This window comes from Dasypus novemcinctus, chromosome 1, assembly GCF_030445035.2.
Source record: "Dasypus novemcinctus isolate mDasNov1 chromosome 1, mDasNov1.1.hap2, whole genome shotgun sequence".
Taxonomy (NCBI): Eukaryota; Metazoa; Chordata; class Mammalia; order Cingulata; family Dasypodidae; genus Dasypus; species Dasypus novemcinctus.
Genome location: NC_080673.1, coordinates 142,009,744 through 142,033,078, shown reverse-complemented (window position 1 = coordinate 142,033,078; position 23,335 = coordinate 142,009,744). Strand labels below are relative to the sequence as shown.

The 23,335-nt window shown below is 34.5% G+C and overlaps 1 protein-coding gene across 1 annotated transcript in view; it reads right to left on the bottom strand.

Moving 5' to 3' along the window:
- Positions 1-20,539, bottom strand: part of TECRL (trans-2,3-enoyl-CoA reductase like) — a 161,905-nt gene extending 141,366 nt beyond the window's left edge. Inside the window, exon 1 of the mRNA XM_004456725.2 lies at positions 20,252-20,539. Within this exon, the coding sequence (XP_004456782.1) occupies positions 20,252-20,485 (234 nt within the window). The 5' untranslated portion in view covers positions 20,486-20,539. The remainder of the gene's footprint in view (positions 1-20,251) is intronic.
- Between the last annotated feature and the right edge of the window lie 2,796 nt (positions 20,540-23,335).

Genomic DNA, 23,335 nt, shown 5'->3' with positions numbered 1-23,335 from the left:
ATTCTTAACTAAAGATAAAAATGATTGCATATGGAAATTATGGGTGTAAAGAATAATTATCAAAATTCCTTAGAGGGAATATTTGACTTATATCAGACTCAATTCATATTTTTTTGTTTTATTTTAAGTTGTTATGTAAAATGACTTTAAAATTGTACATGGCTAAGTCTAATCACAAGATTAGAAGATAGAGATATAAAGAACTGCTAGGAAGCATTTTTTTTTTTATTGTGTCACATTCATTGCATTTGGTGAATACATTTTGGAGCACTGCTGCACCATATGGATAATGGTTTACATTATAGTTTACACTCTCCCCTACTCCACCCAATGGCAGAACATACAATATCCAGCATCTGTCTCTGCAGTACCACCCAGGACGACTCCAAGCCCTGAGAATGCCCCCACATCATACCTCTTCTTCCCTCTTCATACCCTCAGCAGCTACCATGGCCACTTTCTCCACAGCAATGCTACAATTTCTTCCATTACTAACCACAATAGTTCCACAGTACAACATCAGTAAGTCCACTCTAATCCATACTCTTTTCTTCCAGCCTGTTATGGATGGTTATGTCCACTCAACCTCTATATCAAGAGGGGGCTTAGATTCCACATGGATGATGGGTGTAGTTCTCCTGCTTGCAGTTGTAGGAACTCTTGGCTCCCTGGTGTGGTGGTTGACCTACCTCAGCTCCCTGTTAGCTGGTGGGGGTAAGTCCAATACAGGGTAGGAATTGCAAGTCTGCTGAGGCTCAGGGCCTGGCTGTCACATGGACAGTCCAGAGATTCAGGTCTCCTGAGTATACACCAACCCCAGCACCAACCACAGGTCCAGTAAAAGTAACAGAAGAGGCATGTGTAGAAAGGTCACATCTGAGTCCAACTCCATCACACTCAGTAACACAAACTCCAAAGTAGGGCCAACTGACATGGCATTGAACTCCAGAGCCATCTGCCATGACCATAGAACCTGTGGGTCTCTGTAGCCCTCAGAAGAACCAGTACCTGGGCTTCTATCTACTTTGGCTGTCTCTGGTACCCTGCTGAGGCGTGCATAAGCATTACCTCTTGGATGATCCCCGACTCTTTTGGAGACTAATGGCCATATAAACTCATTTGTCCTTTCCATTTCCCCCTTTTATCCAAAGTCATAAAGCAGTTTTTGACACCTGATATTACATGTAGGCTGAGATATTCTGCTGGTCTGAGTTGACCCTTTTATTCAAGGTTTTTTCTATTTACATCATCTGCTGGTGCTTGGTAGTAATCCCTCAGCACCAGGGAGGCTCATCCCTGGGAGTCACATCCCATGTTGGGGGGGAGGGGCGGGCAGGGTGGTAATACATTTACATGCTGAGTTTAGCTTAGAGAGTGGCCATGTTTGAGCAACATGGAGGCTAGAGTCTTTATTTCATCCTAATCCTAGGGAATTCCAATATAGTATATTAGTTCAGCAAGAAAGGAGAAAATAATGTCATTTCAATGTTTTTTGTGGCAAGGTCATGTTACTGAATTCATGTGTGATACACTCTTTTTCACTTTGGAGGCAGGTCATTTCAAATCTACAAAATTTTATGATGTGAAAATAAAACTTTTTTAATGGAATCCTTAATATCAAATTGTCTCATACTCCAAAATGTTTGAAATTTTATTTTATCACCTAGAATGTTTGAGAAAACCATGGAAACAGATTCCAGGGATGTTTCCTGTTTCCACTTCTCATACACATATAAACACACAAATTTATATATATACACACACAAATATATATATATATATATTTATACATATACACATTTGAGTTTTGAGGGATATGAACTATAATTCCATTTTTTCACTTTCAAACAAGTTTAGTAGCTGTGAAGAACATAGTCTTCTAGAACACATTCATTGTTTAGACTTAAATGCAGAAAAAGTGACCATAGAATTTATAGACCAAACCAAGGTAGTTTCGAATGAAATAGTAATAAATGAATTATACTGATAATAAGTTTCACCTCTATTCTTCTTGACATAAAGTTTCCTAATATAACTATTATAAGCTTTTGAATAAACTGACTGTGATCAAATCCTCTAAGTTTGATATTTTTCAATGTCTGAAATATGCTATATGCTATGTTCTATTACTGCAATATAGATTAGAATTTTTTCTTGTTGATGCGAGTTTGCTAGCTAGTTTTGTGTTATAACTAAATGACTTGTCTTATTTCTGTTTGAGTCTTTATTTTAAATTAATAGGCACTGGAGAAATAATATCAGAGAATATAATGAGTAATGTTAATAGTACTAGCTAAGACTGAGTGATATGTAATACGAGGCCAGCATTATTCCAAGACCTTTATCTTTATTTAACCAGTTAATTTTCATACCATCTTTATGGCTTAACATATATTATGATTTCCATTTTAGAGATAGGCAAAGGTGAGCTTGAATGCCTGTGTTGCAGGCACTGCTCTAGGCTCTATACAGATAGTCATTTGATCTTAAACAAGTTAGTGAATTATTTTTTTTAAAGATTTATTTATTTATTTATTTATTTATTTAATTCCACCCCCCTCCACTGGTTGTCTGTTCTCTGTGTCTATTTGCTGCATCTTGTTTCTTTGTCCGCTTCTGTTGTCGTCAGCGGCACGGGAAGTGTGGGCAGCGCCATTCCTGGGCATTTCTTTCGGGCTGGGCGGCTCTCCTTACGGGTGCACTCCTTGCCGTGGGGCTCCCCTACGTGGGGGACACCCCTACGTGGGGGACACCCCTGCGTGGCAGGGCACTCCTTGCGCGCATCAGCACTGCGCATGGGCCAGCTCCACACGGGTCAAGGAGGCCCGGGGTTTGAACCGCGGGCCTCCCATGTGGTAGACGGACGCCCTAACCACTGGGCCAAGTCTGTTTCCCCCAAGTTAGTGAATTATTAAGTGTCTCAGGATGGTGAAAAATTGAAATAAAAAATATAAATGTCTTCCTATATTAACACAGTTGATAAGTTAACTAATATGAATAAAAACAAAAACACCTTGAGGAAGTATGCACCCAGCAGATACATCTTCCTCCTCAAAATATCTATTCCAAATAATATATCTGAGATTCTAAATGTAAATATGAACACCAATAATAAAATATAAACTAATGATCATTCAAATGTCACAAGCTTGTCAAATATGAGACTAAATATGTATATGGTGGGTTTCTTTCATTTCATTCAAATGTTAAAAATTGAGCAACCTTTATGCATGGCAACACTTCTATGTGTCATGCAGATAGGAGTACAAAAAGCATTGCACTCTTTTAAAATAATAGTTAGCACATAAATTGCTATGTGCCAGGCACTGTTCTAAACTAATTTAATATCCCACTAAGTTAGGTACTTTTGTTATCACATTATGACTATGAGGAAACTGTTATACTGAGAGTTTTAGAGATCTGCCTCATGTCATACAAACATTAAGGAGAGTCATGATGAATATAGGCAGTTTGTTACCTGAATCCACTCTCCCAAACCATTTAGCATAATGGCTCTCATTGAACTTTTATTATAGAATAAATGAGATAAACAAATCAATACATATTTAATATTTCAGAAGCTGAGCAGTTCTAAGAAGAAAAACTTAAAGCAGGTAGAGGACAAGTAATGAGAAGGTACATCAGCAAAGACCAAAGCAAAGGAGCAAATTATGCAGATATCTCAAAGAAGATTTTTCTAGTCAAAGGAGACAAGAGACACCATTAGGGAGTTCCATCAGGAGAGTTTGAAAAACAGTAAACAGACTCATGTGTTTAAACTGAGTGAGTTAGGAAAGCGTGATTAACAAAATAATCTGAGAGATGAGATCGGGGATACAATACATAGCCTATTACACCACAGGAGAGCGCTTTGGGATTTCTTCTGAGTCAGTGATGCATAGCTTGGGAGGAGTGATATGCTACAACATGTTCTAACTTCTGTAAAAGAAACAAAGTCTAGATGACAATTAAAATGATAATGGAATAACATAGTCCTTTCACTTGTAATACCAATATCTGAATTCTATTTTACCTGGCAATATCAATTTGTAGATATAAAGGCTGTAACTACATTTGATAAAACTACATTATATTTATTGCTTTACTAATACTTACTTGGTGTTCAGTGAAGGCCATTCAGGATGCTAGAAGTGATGGTGATTTAAACTCGGATGCTGGCAGTTCAGTAAGGAAATACAATTTCATTACAGGATTGGTTTGGTGTTTTTTTATTGTCTGGATAGCGCAAACAAGGAGCGGTTCAAGTTAGAAGCTTTATAAATTGTCTCAGATGAGACTTTCCTCATCAGCTCATTTAAGAATTATCTAGGAGAAGTGAGTTCTGTAATGATAGTGGACCTCTGATCATCTTGCAGTCACATGCTAAATCTTGCTCCTACTCTTCAATACCTCTGAAATTAATTCCTATGAGGAATGAGCATGGGCAGATGTGGAAAAAAAATTCATGTAATATTATATACACTCTTTATGCATTATAGAAATCCACACATCAGCCATTCTTTTTAGGACTAATGCAATGGTGGGTGGTATAAGTCAATAGGAGAGTAATATGTAGGCACACATATTGATTACTCTAACAAATAACTGACATTCTTTTTTGAGATCCTAGTCATTCAGATTGTTTAAAGTGACCAATCTCAAATAATACAGGAAAACTATAAGTTATAGCCATTGATAAAATTAGGTTTTATTCAGAAAATGGGAAATGAGTGCTTTTGTGTGCCAAAACAACTCTGAGTGCATTTTTTTTTTACATATCAAAGCACAATATAGTCCGAAGAGATATTGAAAATTGGGAATTTTAGCCAAATTGTGTGTAAATCCTTAACTATGACATACGTGAACCATTAACTTGAGTAGTAGAGATTCTATTTATTTTTAAAGGCCTAAACAGAGATTATAAAATGCCAGAAGTGCTGACTGAAAAGTAAAAGTGAATAAGTCAATTTGGGCTCTATTTTATAAATTATAAATTTTTTTTATTTATCCCAGTTTGAAATGATACATTTTATTTATTTTATCTCTTTTTTAAAGATACATAGATCACACAAAATGTTACATTAAAAAATATGAGGTTCCCATATACCCCACTCCCCACACCCTCACATCAACAACTTCTTTCATTAGTGTGGTACTTCCATTGCATTTAATGATCATTTGGAGCACTGCCACACAGCATGGCTTATAGTTTATGTTGCAGTTTACACTATTTTATTTTAACAATCAACTGCTTAGCTTTGTGGCTGTTTATGTTTTTCTTACCATGTCACGAGTTTAAAAAATACTATATGAAAAAAGCTCTTAAGATAAAGATAGTAAGTACTTCAGGAATTTTAGAGTGAGAGTTTTGAAAAATTTCCATCTGCCAAAGATAGGTTGCTTATCCTCTGCAATATTGCTTAAGGATTCTGTGTTAAAGTCATGATTAAATTAAATTCAGACTATAAATTTTTTTATTAAATAAAGTTTAGGAAAAGCAGATAATAAATCTATATTCAAAGGCACACAGACCAGTATTGACAAATAAATTATTCAGTTAGACAGCTAATAATTCATCAAATCTTTTGCTAAAAGAGATTATTAATTATATTGCATTTTGATTTTTTAAAAGTAAATAACCAATAATTGCAAAGTCAGTAAAGCCCCAAACATGAAATATTATTAAATGTTTGTTTTGGAGGCAATGGGAAATTTAAAAGTCAATAAAAAAGGATAGATCATAATTATTTCACTCCTTTCACAAAATGATGTTGGAATGATGAGGTTATAAGAAGGCAGAGGCATAGCATCTCTTAATTTAAGGATAAAATCAGTTCTCAAGTGTAGGATCTGTTATCTGGTTGTAGTAGGCAGTTCAAAATAAATGTCTAAAAAAGATACTGACTTCAGAGAGGAAAAGAAGTGAGTGAGACATTCATAGATTTAAATGGCGACAGACTGGTAGGCTCAGGTTACTCACTTGAATTTCAATGATCAAGGGGAATTTAAAGTTATTTGATGAATGTCAGTTTAAAAATCCACTAATAAAATATAATATTCTATTATACTAATGGCATGAAGTTTGAATAGTTTGCACATTTGAAACTCTTAAGTGGGCAGGGAATTCTTCCTTACCTTCTTTCCTAATGCTCTAGAGGTATCTCTAAGCAAAATGCCTTCAGATAAAGTCCAAAAGGCATAGGATCTAACATGTTTAGAAGAGATAATTTATACTAAAAGAGATTGCCCTTTTCTGTTAGAGGTATCCCCATGATGATCCTTCAGTATGCTGGAACTTTTTATAATTTTGGAAAGATATTTCCGAAGCCTTTCGCAATTTCTTCAGTGCAAAAGGAAATCATTATCTGGGCTCAGTCAGCACCTTGTTCATTCTTCTATGTGTTGCGTTTTCTTTCACTGAATTATTTACATGTCAGAATCCATCATAATACCATGAATACATGAAGAGTAGGGAATATATTCCATTTTATTTTATTTTCATGCTAGTGTTCCCTAATTCTGTTACAGTGTCTAGTAGATGGAAGATGCTTAATGAGTATTGAAGAAGGAAGAGAAGGAGGGAGGGTGGGAAGGAAGAAGCAATATTTCAGGATTTTGCTCCTGCAAGATATTCTTGTAGGTGCTTGATAATTATCAATTGAAAACATTTTTGGGGTAATCCATATTCAAAAAGGGATTGCTCTCCAAACTTTTGAACTCTTTATCATGTAGCCATGCACAGTGCCTAGTTTTGAGAGCAGAAAGTAAGAATCAATGTAAAAATATGTAAATCTAATATTGCACACACCTATGTATTATTCAATATGCTTTAGTTACATGAATTCTAACAAAAAGATAAATTCCATCATTCCTATGTTTCTAATAATGTGAATTTCAGGCATTAGGGAGCACAAATTTGGGTCCAGAAATATGTAATGTGAGGATAATAAAATGGCAGTGAAAAAGAGCGGTTGAAAAATCACAGTTTTATATTTAAGTATACAGTGAAAGCATATAACCAAGTTCTGTTAATATGGGCAAAATACATGTCTACAATGCAATTTTCCTATAATTTCTAATAACAGAATTAAACAAACTCGTAAGACTCAAACCAAAACTATTTCCCAGACATTTATTTTATAAGCACAGTCTTTACCTTTTTTGTTTGAACTCTTAGATCATAAAAGAACTAAGAATTCCTTCATCATGAGCTTCCTGATAATAGTATAGTATACCCACTTTCAGGTTTATAGATAGGGGCATGGCCTTCATTCATTTCAAATCCAAACATTAAATTAAATTTAACCAAATGTAAAAAAATAATGAAATATATTCTTTTAACTTATATCACTTTCTAAATTCTATTGCACCTGGCAATATAAATTTATGTAAACTTTGTGGGCTATAACTACACCCAATAAAAACTATTGTGTGTTTATTGTTTTGTTCCATACATGTTTGATATTCAGAGGAGATGGAATTTGAAAAACATATGTATTTAAAAGATTCAAGCATGTTCTAGAATTGTCCCCAATGATTTATATTTAATTAGAACTATCTCATATTAATTCCCTACATTTATATAACGTATGCAAACATAAAAGTAAAATTACAGTCACTTACTTTAAATACTTTTGTTATAATGTGACAATTTTTTTTACACTTTCCTTCATTTTATAATTCTCTAATGTGGTGGATTGAATTGTGTATTCCAGTTTGGATATGCATTTGATCTTGGTCTATATTCTGGCAGCTGCAAATAAGAGCTCTTTAAAATGTTACTTCAGATAAGAGATGGCCCAACCGAACCAGGCTGGATCTTAATTCAGATTTTTGGAGTCCTTTATAAACAGTATTAAGATCAGGCACAGACAAAAACCACAGGGAGCAGCCAGAAACTGGAAGTGATGGAACCTGGGAAAGAAAGGAGAAGATGCTGCCATGTGCATTGCCATGTGCATTGCCATGTGACTCAAGCATCAAACCAAATCTATTTCCCATTTACTTTATAAGCACAGACTTTCCCTTTTTTCATTTGAACTCTTAGATTAAGAAAAGACATCATGAGCTTCCTGATAATAGTACAGTATGTTCAATTTTAGGTTTATAGATAGAGGTATGGCCTTCAGTCATTTCAAATCCAAACATTAAAGTTGTAGGATAAACTAAATTTAGTTTGTTAGTCAGTCAGAAGACACCGAAAACCAACTGAATCAAGACATTCAGCTTCTGAAACTGCGAGTTAATAAATTCTGGTTTTTAATCCAACTCATTGCATGGTGTTTGATTTAACAACTAGAAAAATAAAACCTATAATATATTTAATAGATGTAAGAATTTCATGTTAATTATTATTAAAATTGTACATATTAATATGTGTACTAATTTATTCAAAGCTTTGTGTCACAGCCATTTCTTTATGGACATTTCTAATTGAAAAAAGTATGTGTGAGGTGCCTCTAATAAGATAACTTGTGTCAATAAAGTATGTGTGTATGTATCATTGATACTTCAAAAACATTACTTTACAAATTAACAAACACTGGGGGAAAATAAGGGCATTGCCCAGTGTCACAAACCTGGCTAAATATGAGATGTGGGTATGTAGCTTCAAACCCTAAGCAGAATCCAAAATATCATGCTTCCTCCCAAATATGGCATTTCTGAAGATGCTAACTAAAGCTTTGCTTCTCAACTTTATTGGACTCTCTCTTCAGTCTTTCCCCAATCAAATTTGCTAAAAACTAAAATAATTGAAATGATAAGATGTCTTCTGGTATTGGTGAGTAGCACAGATCTACAAAGTATGGAGTAATAGGAAAAACGTAGAAGATATTTCCATGAATGTAAATTGGGCTATATAAGGTGCAGTTTGGAGTTCACGAATGCAGAATTTAGGAGCCAACTGCTATCTACAAAATAAATTCATTCCAGTACATTCAAGTTTCTTATTTCCTGTTGATTGTCATCTCATTTCAGACTGGCTTTCCCCCCAGTGCTCTCTACCTACACTGGTCCAACTAAATTCAATAATGATCATCAGAATATTTAACACAACTGATGCATAGAGTAATTCTCTATTCCTCTTCATACTGCTGGCCACTCCCTTGTCATTCACTGTCTCCTTATATCTCTGATGCAACACTTTTCATGTTTCTTTTACTTCTGGCTCATAATCTCCTTCCCTATCTACCCTTTAATTAAGTGTTAGACCGTAACATATTGATATCATCATCAGACTTATATCATTGTTCTTTTCTGTTATTATACATCATATTGTTATTTTCAAATTTTATAATTTCTACTCTCATTGCTGCAAGGACCACCTGCATGCTCCTGATTCCCAGATCTATTAATTTAACCAAGGCCACTCCCTAGTTCTAAACCAACACAGCCAACTGCATACTACTTATCTCTAGTAGATGTTTCATAAGCATTTCTGACTTAAAAATGAAAAAAATTGAGTGCATCCTATCTGTATATCTATTTGTCTGCACCAAGAATAAGCAAGCAAACAGATAAACAAAACATACAAAAAGGATTCAGTAAAGTTTATTATCCTCAGTGTTTATAATTGTTCAATTCAGCATCAAACTTGCATTTTCTATGTCAACCTAGTCAACTTTGATAACCAATCAAGCCACATGCCCTATGTTTCTACAGCCCAAGTAACTATCATATTCTCTCATTTCTACTGATTCTATTCACTATCTAGGACATTCTTAAAAAATTACTTCTACACAGACTAAATGTCTTAGTTTCCTAACTTCTAAAGCAAATACCATACAAAAGGTTGCCTTAACAGGAATTTATTGGCTTACAGTTTCAGAGGGTAGAAGGTTTGCTTCATTTTTTAAGAAGTTTTGGATCACAGAAGGGTTACAACTCTGGCAGGGGAGGATCCTTGTTGTGGGATGTCAGTGATGGGGGATGCAAAGGAGGGGGTTCACCTGGGGCATAACTATAAGGCACATGAATGAGTTCTATTGTCATGGTGGTTGGGGATCTACACAATAACTGAAAGAATATCAAATTCCCATTCTGGAGTTTACAGAGAGGCCACATTGGAGCACCAAGGAGGCTCTTAGGAGATAACTCTTATGCAGCATATAATACAAGGATAAGTTTCAATTTCAAGATAAAATGTTCATAATTATAGTCATCAATATCAGGGACCTGTCAATGGTCCATCTCCTTCACTAGTCACTGCCCCTGTACTCAGTGGATTCCTGCTGTCCCACTAGAGAATGTGGCAGAGCTCCCAGGACAGAAGTCCCATCTATCTGCCACATGGGACCTAAGCTTCCCTCAATTAGAGGCAGAGTGTGTATCACCACCCCAGAATACTCAAGATTGGGGAACTAATGATGGACTAGAAAAGACTTACTATTATTCTACTATAGAATTATTGTTATTCTAACAATGGAAGAACTTTAATCATAAATATGAAGGCAGTGGCCGCTAGAGGTTCCGAGGGGATAGAAAGGGGAAAAATAGGTGTAATATGGGAGCATTTTTAAGACACTGGAATTGTCCTGAATGATGTTGCAATGACAGATACAGGCTATTATATATCTTGTCATTACTGACGAAATTGTGCAGAAGAGAGTTTGAACTATAAACTATAATCCAAACTTAATAGCAATGCTCCAATATGAGTTCATCAGTTGCAATAAATGTACTGTACTAATGAAGGGTGTTGTTAATGTGGGAAAGTATAGGAAGAACAGGGAGTAGGGCATATATTATCCCCTACATTTTTTATGTATTTTTATTATACTATAAGTATCTTTAAAGAATGAAAATAAAAACAACAACAAAAAGATAAATTCATCTTCTAAACCTCACTTATATATCTAGAGTCTAGATTCTAGACTTTCTCAATGAAGAATTATTGTACTTAATATTTTAAAATATAGGCCACTTTTTAAACCTTAAGTGAAAACAAAAGGATTCCTTAACATTTGGTAATAGATGGTGGTGATGGTAGCAGAACATTGTGAGTGCCATTACTACTACTGAATTGTGTACTTGAAAGTTGTTAAAATAGGAAATTTTATATGGCATATACATTACTGAAGTACAAATTTTAACAAGTCCATCTCCACATGACCAGCAAAACTAATTCAGGAATGAAGTGATATATATGAACATTTGTGGTCCTATCTATACAAGGAATAGAGCTGACTGTTTTATACCAGGTTGTGCAGTCAGATGGTCTATACTCAACCATTTAAATTAGTCACCGAAGTGGCATAAAACAAGAAACTAATTTGTTCATGTTTTAAACTGTTTAAATATGACCAGCTAGAGTCGATGTCCCTTGAAGAGAAATTTCAGGAAAATTTATTCTGTTATAATGAGAGAATTCTTTTTGTTGTTGTTACAGCAAATAAAGACATTGGCTCCTCATTCTCAACTAAGCAAGAATTGCCTGAATAGGCAATTCAATAAACAAATTGTTGCTAATGCTAATTATCTACAAAACAGAACACTAAATGATGTGCAGTCTTGTGAATGGATATGACTTGATTTTTTATTTTTAAAAGTATACAATCTAGGTATATACCAAGAAGAGTGGAAAACAGAGATTCAAACAAATATTTATTTAATTTTTTAATAATTAAACATTTTTTTTAAAGATACTTAGATTACATAAATGTTACACCAAATATGTAGGGATTCCCATATGCCCCACTCCCCACACCTCCCACACACTCCCACATTAACAATATCCTTAATTAGTGTGGCACATTTGTCGCAATCGCATCCTGGGGCATTGCCACTGAGCATGGACCATAGTTCACATTGTAGTTTTATTCTCTCCCACACAATTCTGTATTTTAAGGGAAGATATATAAAATGGCCTATATCTGTCACTGCAATGGCATTCACAACGATTCCCAAGTCTCGAAAAAAATCCATATTATACCTGACAAACAGATATTAATACACCAGTGTTCATAGCAGCATTACTCACAATAGCCAGAAGGTGGAAACAACCCAAATGTCCATCAACAGTTCAATGGACACATAAAATGTGGTATACACATGGAATAGAATATTACTCAGCTGTAAAAAAGAATGAAGTCTGCTATTCTACAACGTGGATGAATTTGAAAACATGTTGAGTGAAATAAGTCAGATATTAGGAACACATATTGTATGATTCCACTTATTCAAAATATCTAGAATAAGTAAATTCCTAGAGACCAAAATAGATTAGAGGTTACCAGGGCCTGGGAAGGCAGGAGAAGGAGAGAAAGTTATTGCTTAAAGGATACTGAGATTCTGTTTGGAGGGATGAAAAAGTTTGGGTAATCTATGGTGGTAATGGTAGCACAACATTGTGAATCCAGTTACAATTAAACATAATTAACGAATTATACAATTAAACATAATTAAAATAGGAAATTTTGTGTTATGCATATGTTACCACATGAAAAAATAATAATATTAATTGAAAGTTAGCTTACATGTAATATATTTTGATGGAAAAATATAAGCATTATTTAAATGAGCATACAAAATAGCCTATATTTGTTTTGTAAATGTTATTGATGTAGTTTTCTGGAGATATTTATCTTTACTGTTCAAATGAAGTTCAAGGCTTATATTTTCATTGATACTTTGCTTGGAAGCCTGTAAGGTATATCATAGCATATGTGACAAATGTATATTTTTTAGAAGATGAAAGTTGGATATGAAATGCTGAAAACCGACATTATAAAGATGTGCCCTGTGTAAAATTCCCAACATGTTTCCTAATAATTTCAGAAATACATAATAATGACTTTCATACAAAAATTCTTGAATTCTAGTAGTCATAACAAAAAGTTCATTCAATTTGCCCACTGCAATTAAATATAACTTTCTAGATTAATCTTTTTTTTTTTTTAAGATTTATTTATTTATTGAATTCCCCCCCCTCCCCTGGTTGTCTGTTCTTGGTGTCTATTTGCTGCGTCTTGTTTCTTTGTCCGCTTCTGTTGTTGTCAGCGGCACGGGAAGTGTGGGCAGCGCCATTCCTGGGCAGGCTGCTCTTTCTTTTCACGCTGGGTGGCTTTCCTCATGGGTGCACTCCTTGCGCGTGGGGCTCCCCTACGCGGGGGACACCCTTGCGTGGCAGGGCACTCCTTGCGCGCATCAGCGCTGCGCATGGCCAGCTCCACACGGGTGAAGGAGGCCCGGGGTTTGAACCACGGACCTCCCATGTGGTAGATGGACGCCCTAACCACTGGGCCAAAGTCCGTTTCCCTAGATTAATCTTTTATATGTATTGTCACTAAACTATATAATTAAATATACAATTAAAATGTAACTCTTATTGATGCAAAATTAACCATGTGCCAGACATGGTGCTGCATTTTACAAACAGATACTGAATCCTTAGATAGCCCTGGAAGACAAATATCTTCCCTAGTTTTATTAAAGAAAAACCAAGATCAGAGTAATTAAGTAAAATGTCCAGGTAATAAAACATCAAAAATTGGCAAAACTCAAATGTAAACACAAATATATCTGACTTTAAAGCCCATGTCACTACACCACAATGCCTCACATTACATTATGTGTATCTTCATTATAATAGCTCTGTCTTTTCAAAAAGAGACCTAAACTAGAGCAGACAATTTTAAACCAAGTACCACTGACTCTTTTGATTTAGAAGTACATGCTCTATTACAGAATCTCCAAGTGCTTCCAACAAGAGACATTTGGGGTCTCCTTCAGGATCATAGAAATGATTAGGCTCATTACCCTTGTAGGAAGGAACCATTCATTTCAATTTCATATAATTTTAATGGTATAAAATTTTGATAGCACATTTGCTCTTAAATTCTTATTAAAAGATCTTTAAGCATATTTTTATTTCCACTTTTGAATGTTAACTAATGCAATTTTCAAAACTATATCTAAAAAACAGAAACAAAATAGTTAAGAGCTTTCCTATATGTCAAATGGAAGGGCAAATAGACAACCTTCAAAAGCAGCTCCCCATTCTGTAACACATTATCTGTATGGGAAGTCAGACAGTTCAACCACAGAACTAAATTAAGCACACTAATTTTATTTAATGACATGCCATTAGTTTCTCTAAAGGGCAAGCTGTAGAATATATACTGGCTGGGTTCAAAGCTCAAAGCTTGCCTCTACTACACACTAAGTTCTTTACTTCAAATCTCCATTGCATAGGTTTTCTTTATCTGTAAAGAGGAAAAATAATAGTACCTATTTCCTTTTACAGATAATGATAAGGACATTCAGATATATCGACCATATCCAGGGAGAAATAAAATAAGACACTGTCATATTTATATAAAAATTGTGTATCTGAAAAGTTCATATGCTTTCAATTATATCATACCACTTAATAAGGAAAAGGAGAATGAGAACTGAGGAAGAGGGGAGGAAAAGGGGTAGAGATGATAAGAGCTAGAGGAAGGCAAGGAGAAAATAGGAGGAAGAAAAAGAAGAATAGGACAAAAAGGAGAAAAAAAAGAATTTTTATATTTGCATATACACAAACTACTTAAAACTGTCATGAGGCCATTTTAAGGCAGGTGCCATTCCTATTTTCAGATGAAGGAATGAGGCATAAATTTGTTAAGTAGCATGCCTAAATTCAAAAACTAAAAGTGGCAACATTGGGAATTAAGAATTGTCAAAATTTCTACTCATATTATTAAAGATGCAATTTTTATATATGAATTTACTTTGTTCTTAGTACCCAAAATTTTCTCTGCTATGTTCTGGTGAAAATTGGTGTTTTTACCATTAGAATAACTGCAAATATATTGTTTATGTTATTTGTAAGAAGTCTTAAAAGCTTTTGAATGTTTTATCATAGAGAAAATAAACAAGAGGAGATGGGGGTACTTTAGGTTAAGTTCAAGGAGAAAAGGTTAAGATGATATTGGAAATGTGTATCAGCTCTAGCTTTTAGAGTCCATGCTGTGCTCTTGAATGATTCCCATATCACTAGATAAGCATCTGACATTTCACAAAATAGAAGTGAGGTAAGACTAGTCATTGATTGGAATAATTCATTATTAAATTTTAAAATTTAATTTCCCACAATATATTTTGATGTTCCAAAAAATACTTAAGAATCATATTTAACAATATATTTGGGAAGCGGACTTGGCCCAGTGGTTAGGGCATCTGTCTACCACATGAGAGGTCTGCGGTTCAAAACCCGGGCCTCCTTGACCCATGTGGAGCTGGCCAACGCGCAGTGCTGATGTGCGCAAGGAGTGCCCTGCCACACAGAGCTGTCCCTCGCGTAGGGGAGCCCCATGTGCAAGGAGTGCACCCCGTAGGGAGAGGCTCCCAGCGTGAAAGAAAGTGCAGCCTGCCCAAGAATGGCACTGCACACACAGAGAGCTGACACAGATGATGTGACAAAAAGAAACACAGATTCCCATGCTGCTGACAACAACAGAAGCATACAAAGAAGAACACACAGCAAATAGACACAGAGAACAGACAACTGAGGGGGCGGGGGAAGATAAAATAAAATAAATAAATCTTTAAAAAAAACCAAACAGTATATTTGTGTGTTCCCCTGTTTTTCATCTTTGATTTGATATATTATTTTAATCATTCACAGGGAATAATAAAATAGTTAAATAAATATCTCTCTAATCAATGTCTCCTTTATGAAAATCATGTTAGCTTCTGTAGTCAGAATGTGATTATCTGTTAGTAAACTATACACTAGTAAAAGTTTAATCTGTCTTTTTTTGGGAACAAGCCAGGAGGATTTGGGGCATGTTCTAGAATGGTTTGAGGAAATGCCTTTTCCTCTGAATGCATCTATATTTATCTCAACATTAATTTGATTTAGATGATAATATGCATGTTCCGATATATATTCCTTCAGCCCAAAACTATCACTATTAAACATGTGTAGAGTCAAAGCCAGGTATCCATTTATTCAACAAATAAACACTATATTCATGGCAAACACTGCTCTAAATGCTGGAGATACAGCAGTGAGATAAATAAAATCTCTAAGTGGGGCTGAACTAATCGTGCAGTAGTCCAAATAATAAACAACAAATAAGAAAATACACAATATGTTAGATAGCAATAAATATTGGTAGGAAAAAAAAAAAAACAGGAAAGAAAGTCCTCAAGGTAAAAAATAAGTGTCAGATAAGATCTAAAGGATGACAATGAAGAGGATTGAGGAAGGAGAGAAGTTATCTGACTTGATTTAACTGGCTAGAGCTGTCTGCTATGTGGAAATCATATTGAAGGTACAGAAGAAAGGTGCAAATTTAAAAGTTGTTGCAGTAGAAGAGGTGAAACCTTGTCAGAGTCTGGATATATTTTGAAGGGATTGCCAAGATTATGAATTGTATGCAGTGTGTGCTATCGAGAGATGAATCACGATGGCTTCAAGTCTTTAGTTTGAGCTTTTTGAAGGCTTTGGCTGCCACTTATGTTTTGGAGAATTCTGCAGGAGTGGCAGACTTTTGAGGGAAGAGCAAATGCTCAGTTTTAGATTCATGAAATTCGAAATACCTAATAAACATCTAAATATTGATAGAGGGGTTTGCAGGTTCAGATGGAAAGAACTGGCTACAGTTATATAGTTTTGAGTGATTGATAGAGAAATTGTGTTTAAACTATGGAATTCAGATTACTAAGGAAATGACTACAGATGGAGACAAGTTCTGACAACTGTGTTGTCAACACTCAAAACTTCATAAGTCTTCAGTAAAGAGGAAAGGGAGAAGCCAAAGAAGTGTATAAAAGTGTGTGTGTGTGTATGTATATTTATTATCATGGAACCTAAACAACAAAAGTGTTTTAAAAAGGAAGGTATGATTAACTTTTTGGAATATTTGCTGATAGAATGAACAAGACAAAGCTTAGAACTGACCTTTGGACTTAGCAATGTATTTGCCACTGCTTTCCTGATGAGTTCAAATTTTGAGAGATGGTAAAAACGAATACCTGGTTGAGTGAGAAACTGCTTAGAAGAATTTAGGAGAGAATGGGAGAGATTAGTGAGGGAAGACAATATGAATACAGGAGGAAAATAGAGATATGGGCAGAAGTTTAAGAAGGTAGTAGAGGGAAACGGACTTTGGCCCAGTGGTTAGGGCGTCCGTCTACCACATGGGAGGTCCGCGGTTCAAACCCCGGGCCTCCTTGACCCATGTGGAGCTGGCCATGCGCAGTGCTGATGCGCGCAAGGAGTGCCGTGCCACGCAAGGGTGTCCCCCGTGTGGGGGAGCCCCACGCGCAAGGAGTGCGCCCGTGAGGAAAGCCGCCCAGCGTGAAAAGAAAGAGCAGCCTGCCCAGGAATGGCGCCGCCCACACTTCCCGTGCCGCTGTCGACAACAGAAGCGGACAAAGAAACAAGACGCAGCCAATAGACACCAAGAACAGACAACCAGGGGAGGGGGGGAAATTAAATAAATAAATAAATCTTTAAAAAAAAAAAAAAAAAGAAGGTAGTAGAGACAAGAGAAAGATATTTTTGTTTGTTTGGGTGGTTTGTATGTGTGTAGGATTAAGTGAAAAAAACATAATGAAATTTATTTTGTTTAATACAAGGACATCACTCAATATTTTTGTCTCATGAATAATTTGAATACATAATTTGTCCATTTAATTTTTATCTTATAATATCTAGATGTAAACAATTTTTTCCAGCAGAGCACAGTATATGTTACTAAAATACAAACATTCTCACGTGATATACTTAGAAATATTGTGTCTAACCTATGCATAATAACAAATCATATTAATGGATAATTAAATACCAAGTATGCTGGTACCAGTTTTTTGGATTTTAATGTACAAAATCTTCATCTCTCCAAATGATTAAAACTAAAAAAATAAAAATAAAAATACAATGCAAAAAAAAAAACCACTTTAATTGTGTCCCTATTATGTTCAAAGCATCAAGCTAAGTATATTTCATACATTACTTAAACTCTTACTTACAATTTTACAAAGCAGATGCTATTATCCCATATGCTAAATAAAGAATCTAGGAGTTATTTCTTAAGCCTTGACAGATATAAATGACATAAGGATGCAAATCTATATGTGCTTATTTCCACAGAATATGATCTTAACATTTATTACTTTATATCATTGCACTTACTGAAAGGCAAGTACTAAATCATAAACAACACTTATTTTTATACTGATTAAAGCCCATGTACAAAGAAAGGCACTTGACATGACCTTAATATACAGCTGTTAATTCATCCCCCACTCCCCTAAAAAATCTGATATCTCAGATAACAACAAAATCAATCTTTCTCACATTTCTAAATTACAACATTAAGAATCATGAAGCAAAAACATGTAAATGAATCATTTTTTTCTCTTTCTCAAATGCCCTGCCTTCATGATGAAATAATTTATTAAATCACAGAAGAAAAAAGACAACAACAACAAAAAATCCAGCTCTACTAAATCAAAGATCTGCATGTAGTAAATTGCACCTCACTTAACACTGGTTGTGCAATAAAATATGGTGAGGAATCCAGAGTTAATCCCCTAGTTAGCCTACTGTGTTTCTCTAAGGGTTTGACAGTTGAGAGCTAATACAAGGACTCTTATAATTCAAATGTGAAATTCCTAAGCAAAAATTCTTCTCTTGAAATGTCTTTCAGAATGCCTAAACTTTTTGCAGTTTAAATAATTAATAACTAGAAATGTAAAACCCCATGACTTAACGTCAAATAAAATTTAGATAACAAAAAATTTAAGTTTATGAAGGAAATATTAGGAATCCATCAGTTCCTCTTTCCTTAAAATGGATTATGTGCCAAGGTTTATACACCTGTCATAAAAGGCATAATAACCAGTCTCATTTTATAATCTTGGCCTTGGGGAATCTTTGAGTGTTTAAATTTTCATCCCATTCCTTGTTATTTTTTCCCTTATTTCATTGTGTTCTTGTAAGTATTTAGGTTGTGATGCTGAGATATTGCAAATATCAGCTACTTCTAGAAGAGAATTTTTAGATTTGTCTTATTAACTGTATTATATAAAAGAGCCAAAGGTTTTACTGTTATACTAATATAGATGCCATAAATGAGACTTACACATTAAAATTCTATTAGACATAATATGTATTCATTATTTATTCTGGTCCCAGTGGTACTATAGAAGAAACATAGTATTTTTAGTTGCATAGAATTGGTTTTGAATCTCTTCTCTGTCACTATATGCACTTGGAAAAATTCTTAATCTTTCTTTTCCATCTGAAAATAAAAGTTAATATCAGCCAACTATTAGATTGTTTGCATTATTGTAATTACTAAATAAGAAGTTATAGATGAACTGCTTAGCAATTAAAAGCAGTAAACAATTTCTTCCCTTTCTTATGTAGAAACCTAGCCACAATATGTTTACATGGAGTCAGTGATTGAATTTTATTTTTAGAACAATAGCAAAAATTTTATTTAATAATTCTGTAAATTAAAATTGATGAAGATATATATTTTGATAAAATTATTGGTCTTTCCAAAATTAAATTAAACTAATGTATTTTTAAAGTTATGATAAACTTATGATAAATCGGAAATGTTTGAAATATTGTACATATGTGTAAATATTTACAACCTACACATAAATGCATTTTAATATTCTTACCTATTAAGTATATATTTTGTGTTTACTTAATGAAACATCTGTGCATGTGAATATTGATGAGTAGCATATTAAATATGCCATTTTTAATAGGAAATTTCACACTGTGGTTTTGAAACATGTAGAATTTTCACAAAAGGTGAGATTGTCTTTTTCTAGGACAAATAATTAAATGAATTCAAAATAAGACAATATTTTTAAATGACCAAATTTTATCATATTGTCTATAGATTTCTCCAACTTATTAACTTCTGTGAGTACAGCTTGCTATGTTCAACAAATACTTAAAAAATCTATTATAATTTTATTATGTAATGATGGGAAAATCTAGAAACTTTTTCTCCTGTAGGCTGAGAAGCCAAGCAGTAGAAATTTTACCTCTGGACAATGATAGTATTAACAGGTAAACCAGGACCGGACTCTTAGCTATCATTTAAATTGAGTTTGACAGATAAAGTGAATATCTTTTACTGAAACAATGTAAAAGCATCTTTGCAACTGATTATAGAATTAAGTTTAAAAGTCAGGAATGTTTTTAAGTACAATCCTGTCAGCATTTAACCAAGTGATGGATAATCTTTGGAGCAGAAAAGAAAAATTTAAAATATGAGTACATAAAACTCACCTTATCCACAATACATATCTGCTTTCTTGTTTCAGCATCAAGTATTTCAATCTCAAAGTGAGCAGTTTTTGAATGTTTGACCACTGGAGTTGGTTTCAGAGGGCCTGCTGAAAGTACAAGTTGCGACACAGAGTGAAAATTTCTCAAATCATTCTTCAGTAAGCACCTTGTAGCTCCACGGGAAAATAATTCTCTCTTGCGTTCTGAAGCAAGAGACTTGTGCCTTTTGAACATTGTGTGAACTATCAGGAGAATGTCCTGTCAACAGGAGACACTTGCAAATGTGTTCCCTTTGCACCAGTTAAATACTCCTGGTGAAAGTCTGAAAGGTCAAGTGGCATGCCATTCCAAGAATTCAGTTTTTATTTAGCAAGCTTGAAAACAATGACTGATCTTATTTCTATATATAACAGGCTATGGGGAATTGCTACACTTTGGAGGATAACTTTATCAGCATTTGAAATATTTCTGCTTTCTCCTCTTATCTCCACTTCTTAATATGATCACTAGTATTTGAAATCCCAAAGTAAGAAAAGATTCCAAAGGAACAATGTTTTTCTTATCTCTGAATTCTGAATGCACTAACCTTCAAACATGTATATGCTATCACAAACACATTCACATTTAACAGTATTTAATATTAGCATAGTGCTAATGTCTAGTTTAAAAAAAACTAGTACGTTATTACATAACAGAATTTGAAAAATGCTAATATAGAATTTTATGGCATAAGTTAAATATATAATTAAATCACTCTAAAAGAAGAGCTTATTTTCACATGCACCAATTCTATATTTCAAATAATTTAACAAACTATTATGTATTACAAAATTGATGAATTCATCACTCTATGTAGGGAAGGAAAAGATGGCAAGTAGTCCATGAGATCTGATTATGTATAAAGAATTGTATACCTTAGAAAAAAGGAAGTAAACCTTATTTTAACAGTATATTATCGGAAAAGTGTTGAAATTATATAAAATACCAGTACAAACCACTAGATTTACCACTTTATTAAACTATTGCAAATTCAACATATTGCCTCAGGATAAAAATGAAAAGTGATAACCAACCTGGAAGAGGGGTCTTTGAAGAAAAACTCCCACTCTTCTAAGGTTTCCAAATCTGGTGAAGAAACCATTGAGAAAATCTGAAATATCTGTCACTGATACAAAAGTATATAAAAGGAAAAGATTGCAGGATACTCTTCTGAATGAAAACATTAAAAGGAAAATACTTAAAATTAGGTACCTATATGAGCTTAATAATCTATGTTTATTATTTTTAAATAGTTGACTGTGTGTAATGGACTGGGTGTTTATTCGGACATTGTTCAGTAATTATTTTCATATTCCAGACAACTACATTCAACATGTACTATTTTTAAAAAAACATAAAACATAGGGATATGTATACACATATTTAATATATATTTACATATACGTGCATGTGCTTTTATAGATACAAACGCATATGCCATGGAAATTTATCATCCCAGTTGTTTAGGGATCCAAATTAATTCTTCCCACTCTCACATATCTTAAACCTAATCTATCAGAAATCCAGAAGACAATTGTCTCATCATCCCTTCAGCTACCATCCAAACATCAATCTCAATTATGTATATTGTTTTTCCAAACTGTTTTCTTTCCTTCAACATGGGCCAACCTATGGATTATTTTTAACACACAGTTAGAGTGATCTGGATAAATAGTAGTTACCTGTTCAAACAATTTCGGAGGCTTATTATCTCACATAGAGAAAGAGTCAAAATTCTCTACCATGATCTATAAAGTTCTGTATCATCTAGCACCCTGTTATCACTTTGATCTCATGCCCTAGGGTATCTACAGTACCTAGAATAGTGACTGACATATAGTGAGCGCTCAATATGCACTCATTAAATAAAGAAATAAATGATCAATAAACCACTGTCACTTGAAGTTGCAGGAAGAATAAGGTAGATTTTGTTTTGACAGGAAGCTAATTGAAAGCTGAGTGAACCACTACTGCATCACACTGAAATGACAGAAAAGCAACCCATATAATTTTCTTCAGGGAGAGTTTCTATTTTAAAAAAATAGTCAAAAGGACACAGGAGGAGGATTGTAAGAAGTTGGTGTCGAGCTTACAGGCATTGCTGAATGCTCTCAGAAAAACAGCAGAGAAAGAGCCAAAAGCTATCTGAGGGACCTACTTTGGGGAACAGCAGACCAGGACACTGCCATACAACTCCCAGAAATTGAGGTGCAGAGAGACAAAGAAGCTGAAATGACAAATGTGACTCATCAAGCCCCTGTGTACCAGGAAGGGCTCTTATCCTCCACCCCCAAGGTTATTAAGTGGTGATAAAACACCTGGCTCACTGCAGCTGACCCAGAAGGAAACAGACATCTTCCTCCCCGTGAGCTGCTTCAAGGGGAAAGGGAGGGAAGGTTGGAGTGCATGTCTTCAGTGAATTCTGCTAGTAAAGCCTTCTTTGAATCTCCAGCACAGGAACATAGGAAAGAACAGACTGAAGCACCTCCATGGAAAGGTGTGTTGATGAGGGTTATCTGCTGACCACTATGGACATTGCAAAAACTGTTCTCTGTGCTCTCTGTAGTCAACCACTGGGAGAAAATCTTAGGCCCACTAGTGAATCCCTGGCCTAATTTTGAAAACTTAAGCTGGGCAACTTTTAAGACTTAGAATAAGTTGACAAATATCAAAGAAGAGCTGTGAAAAAAGAAAAGAAAATACGCACGAGAGAGACATTGACCATCAGAGTAAATTCACCAATATATTCAGATGCCTAGACATCAGCAAAAAATTACAAGCCAAATTAAGAAACAGGAAGAGATTGTTCAGTCAAAAAACAAACCAAATATCCTGAAGAGATATAGGATTTAAGACAATTAATCAATGATAATCACAACTCTCCTAAATCACTTCAAGTAACTTGAAGAAAATATGACTAAAGAAACAAAGGATATTAAGAAGACACTGGGAGAGCCTAAAAAACAATTTGAAAGTCTGCAAAAAAATTAATAGATGTCATAGGAATGAAAGACAGAATGGATGAGATTAAACACATTTAGAGGC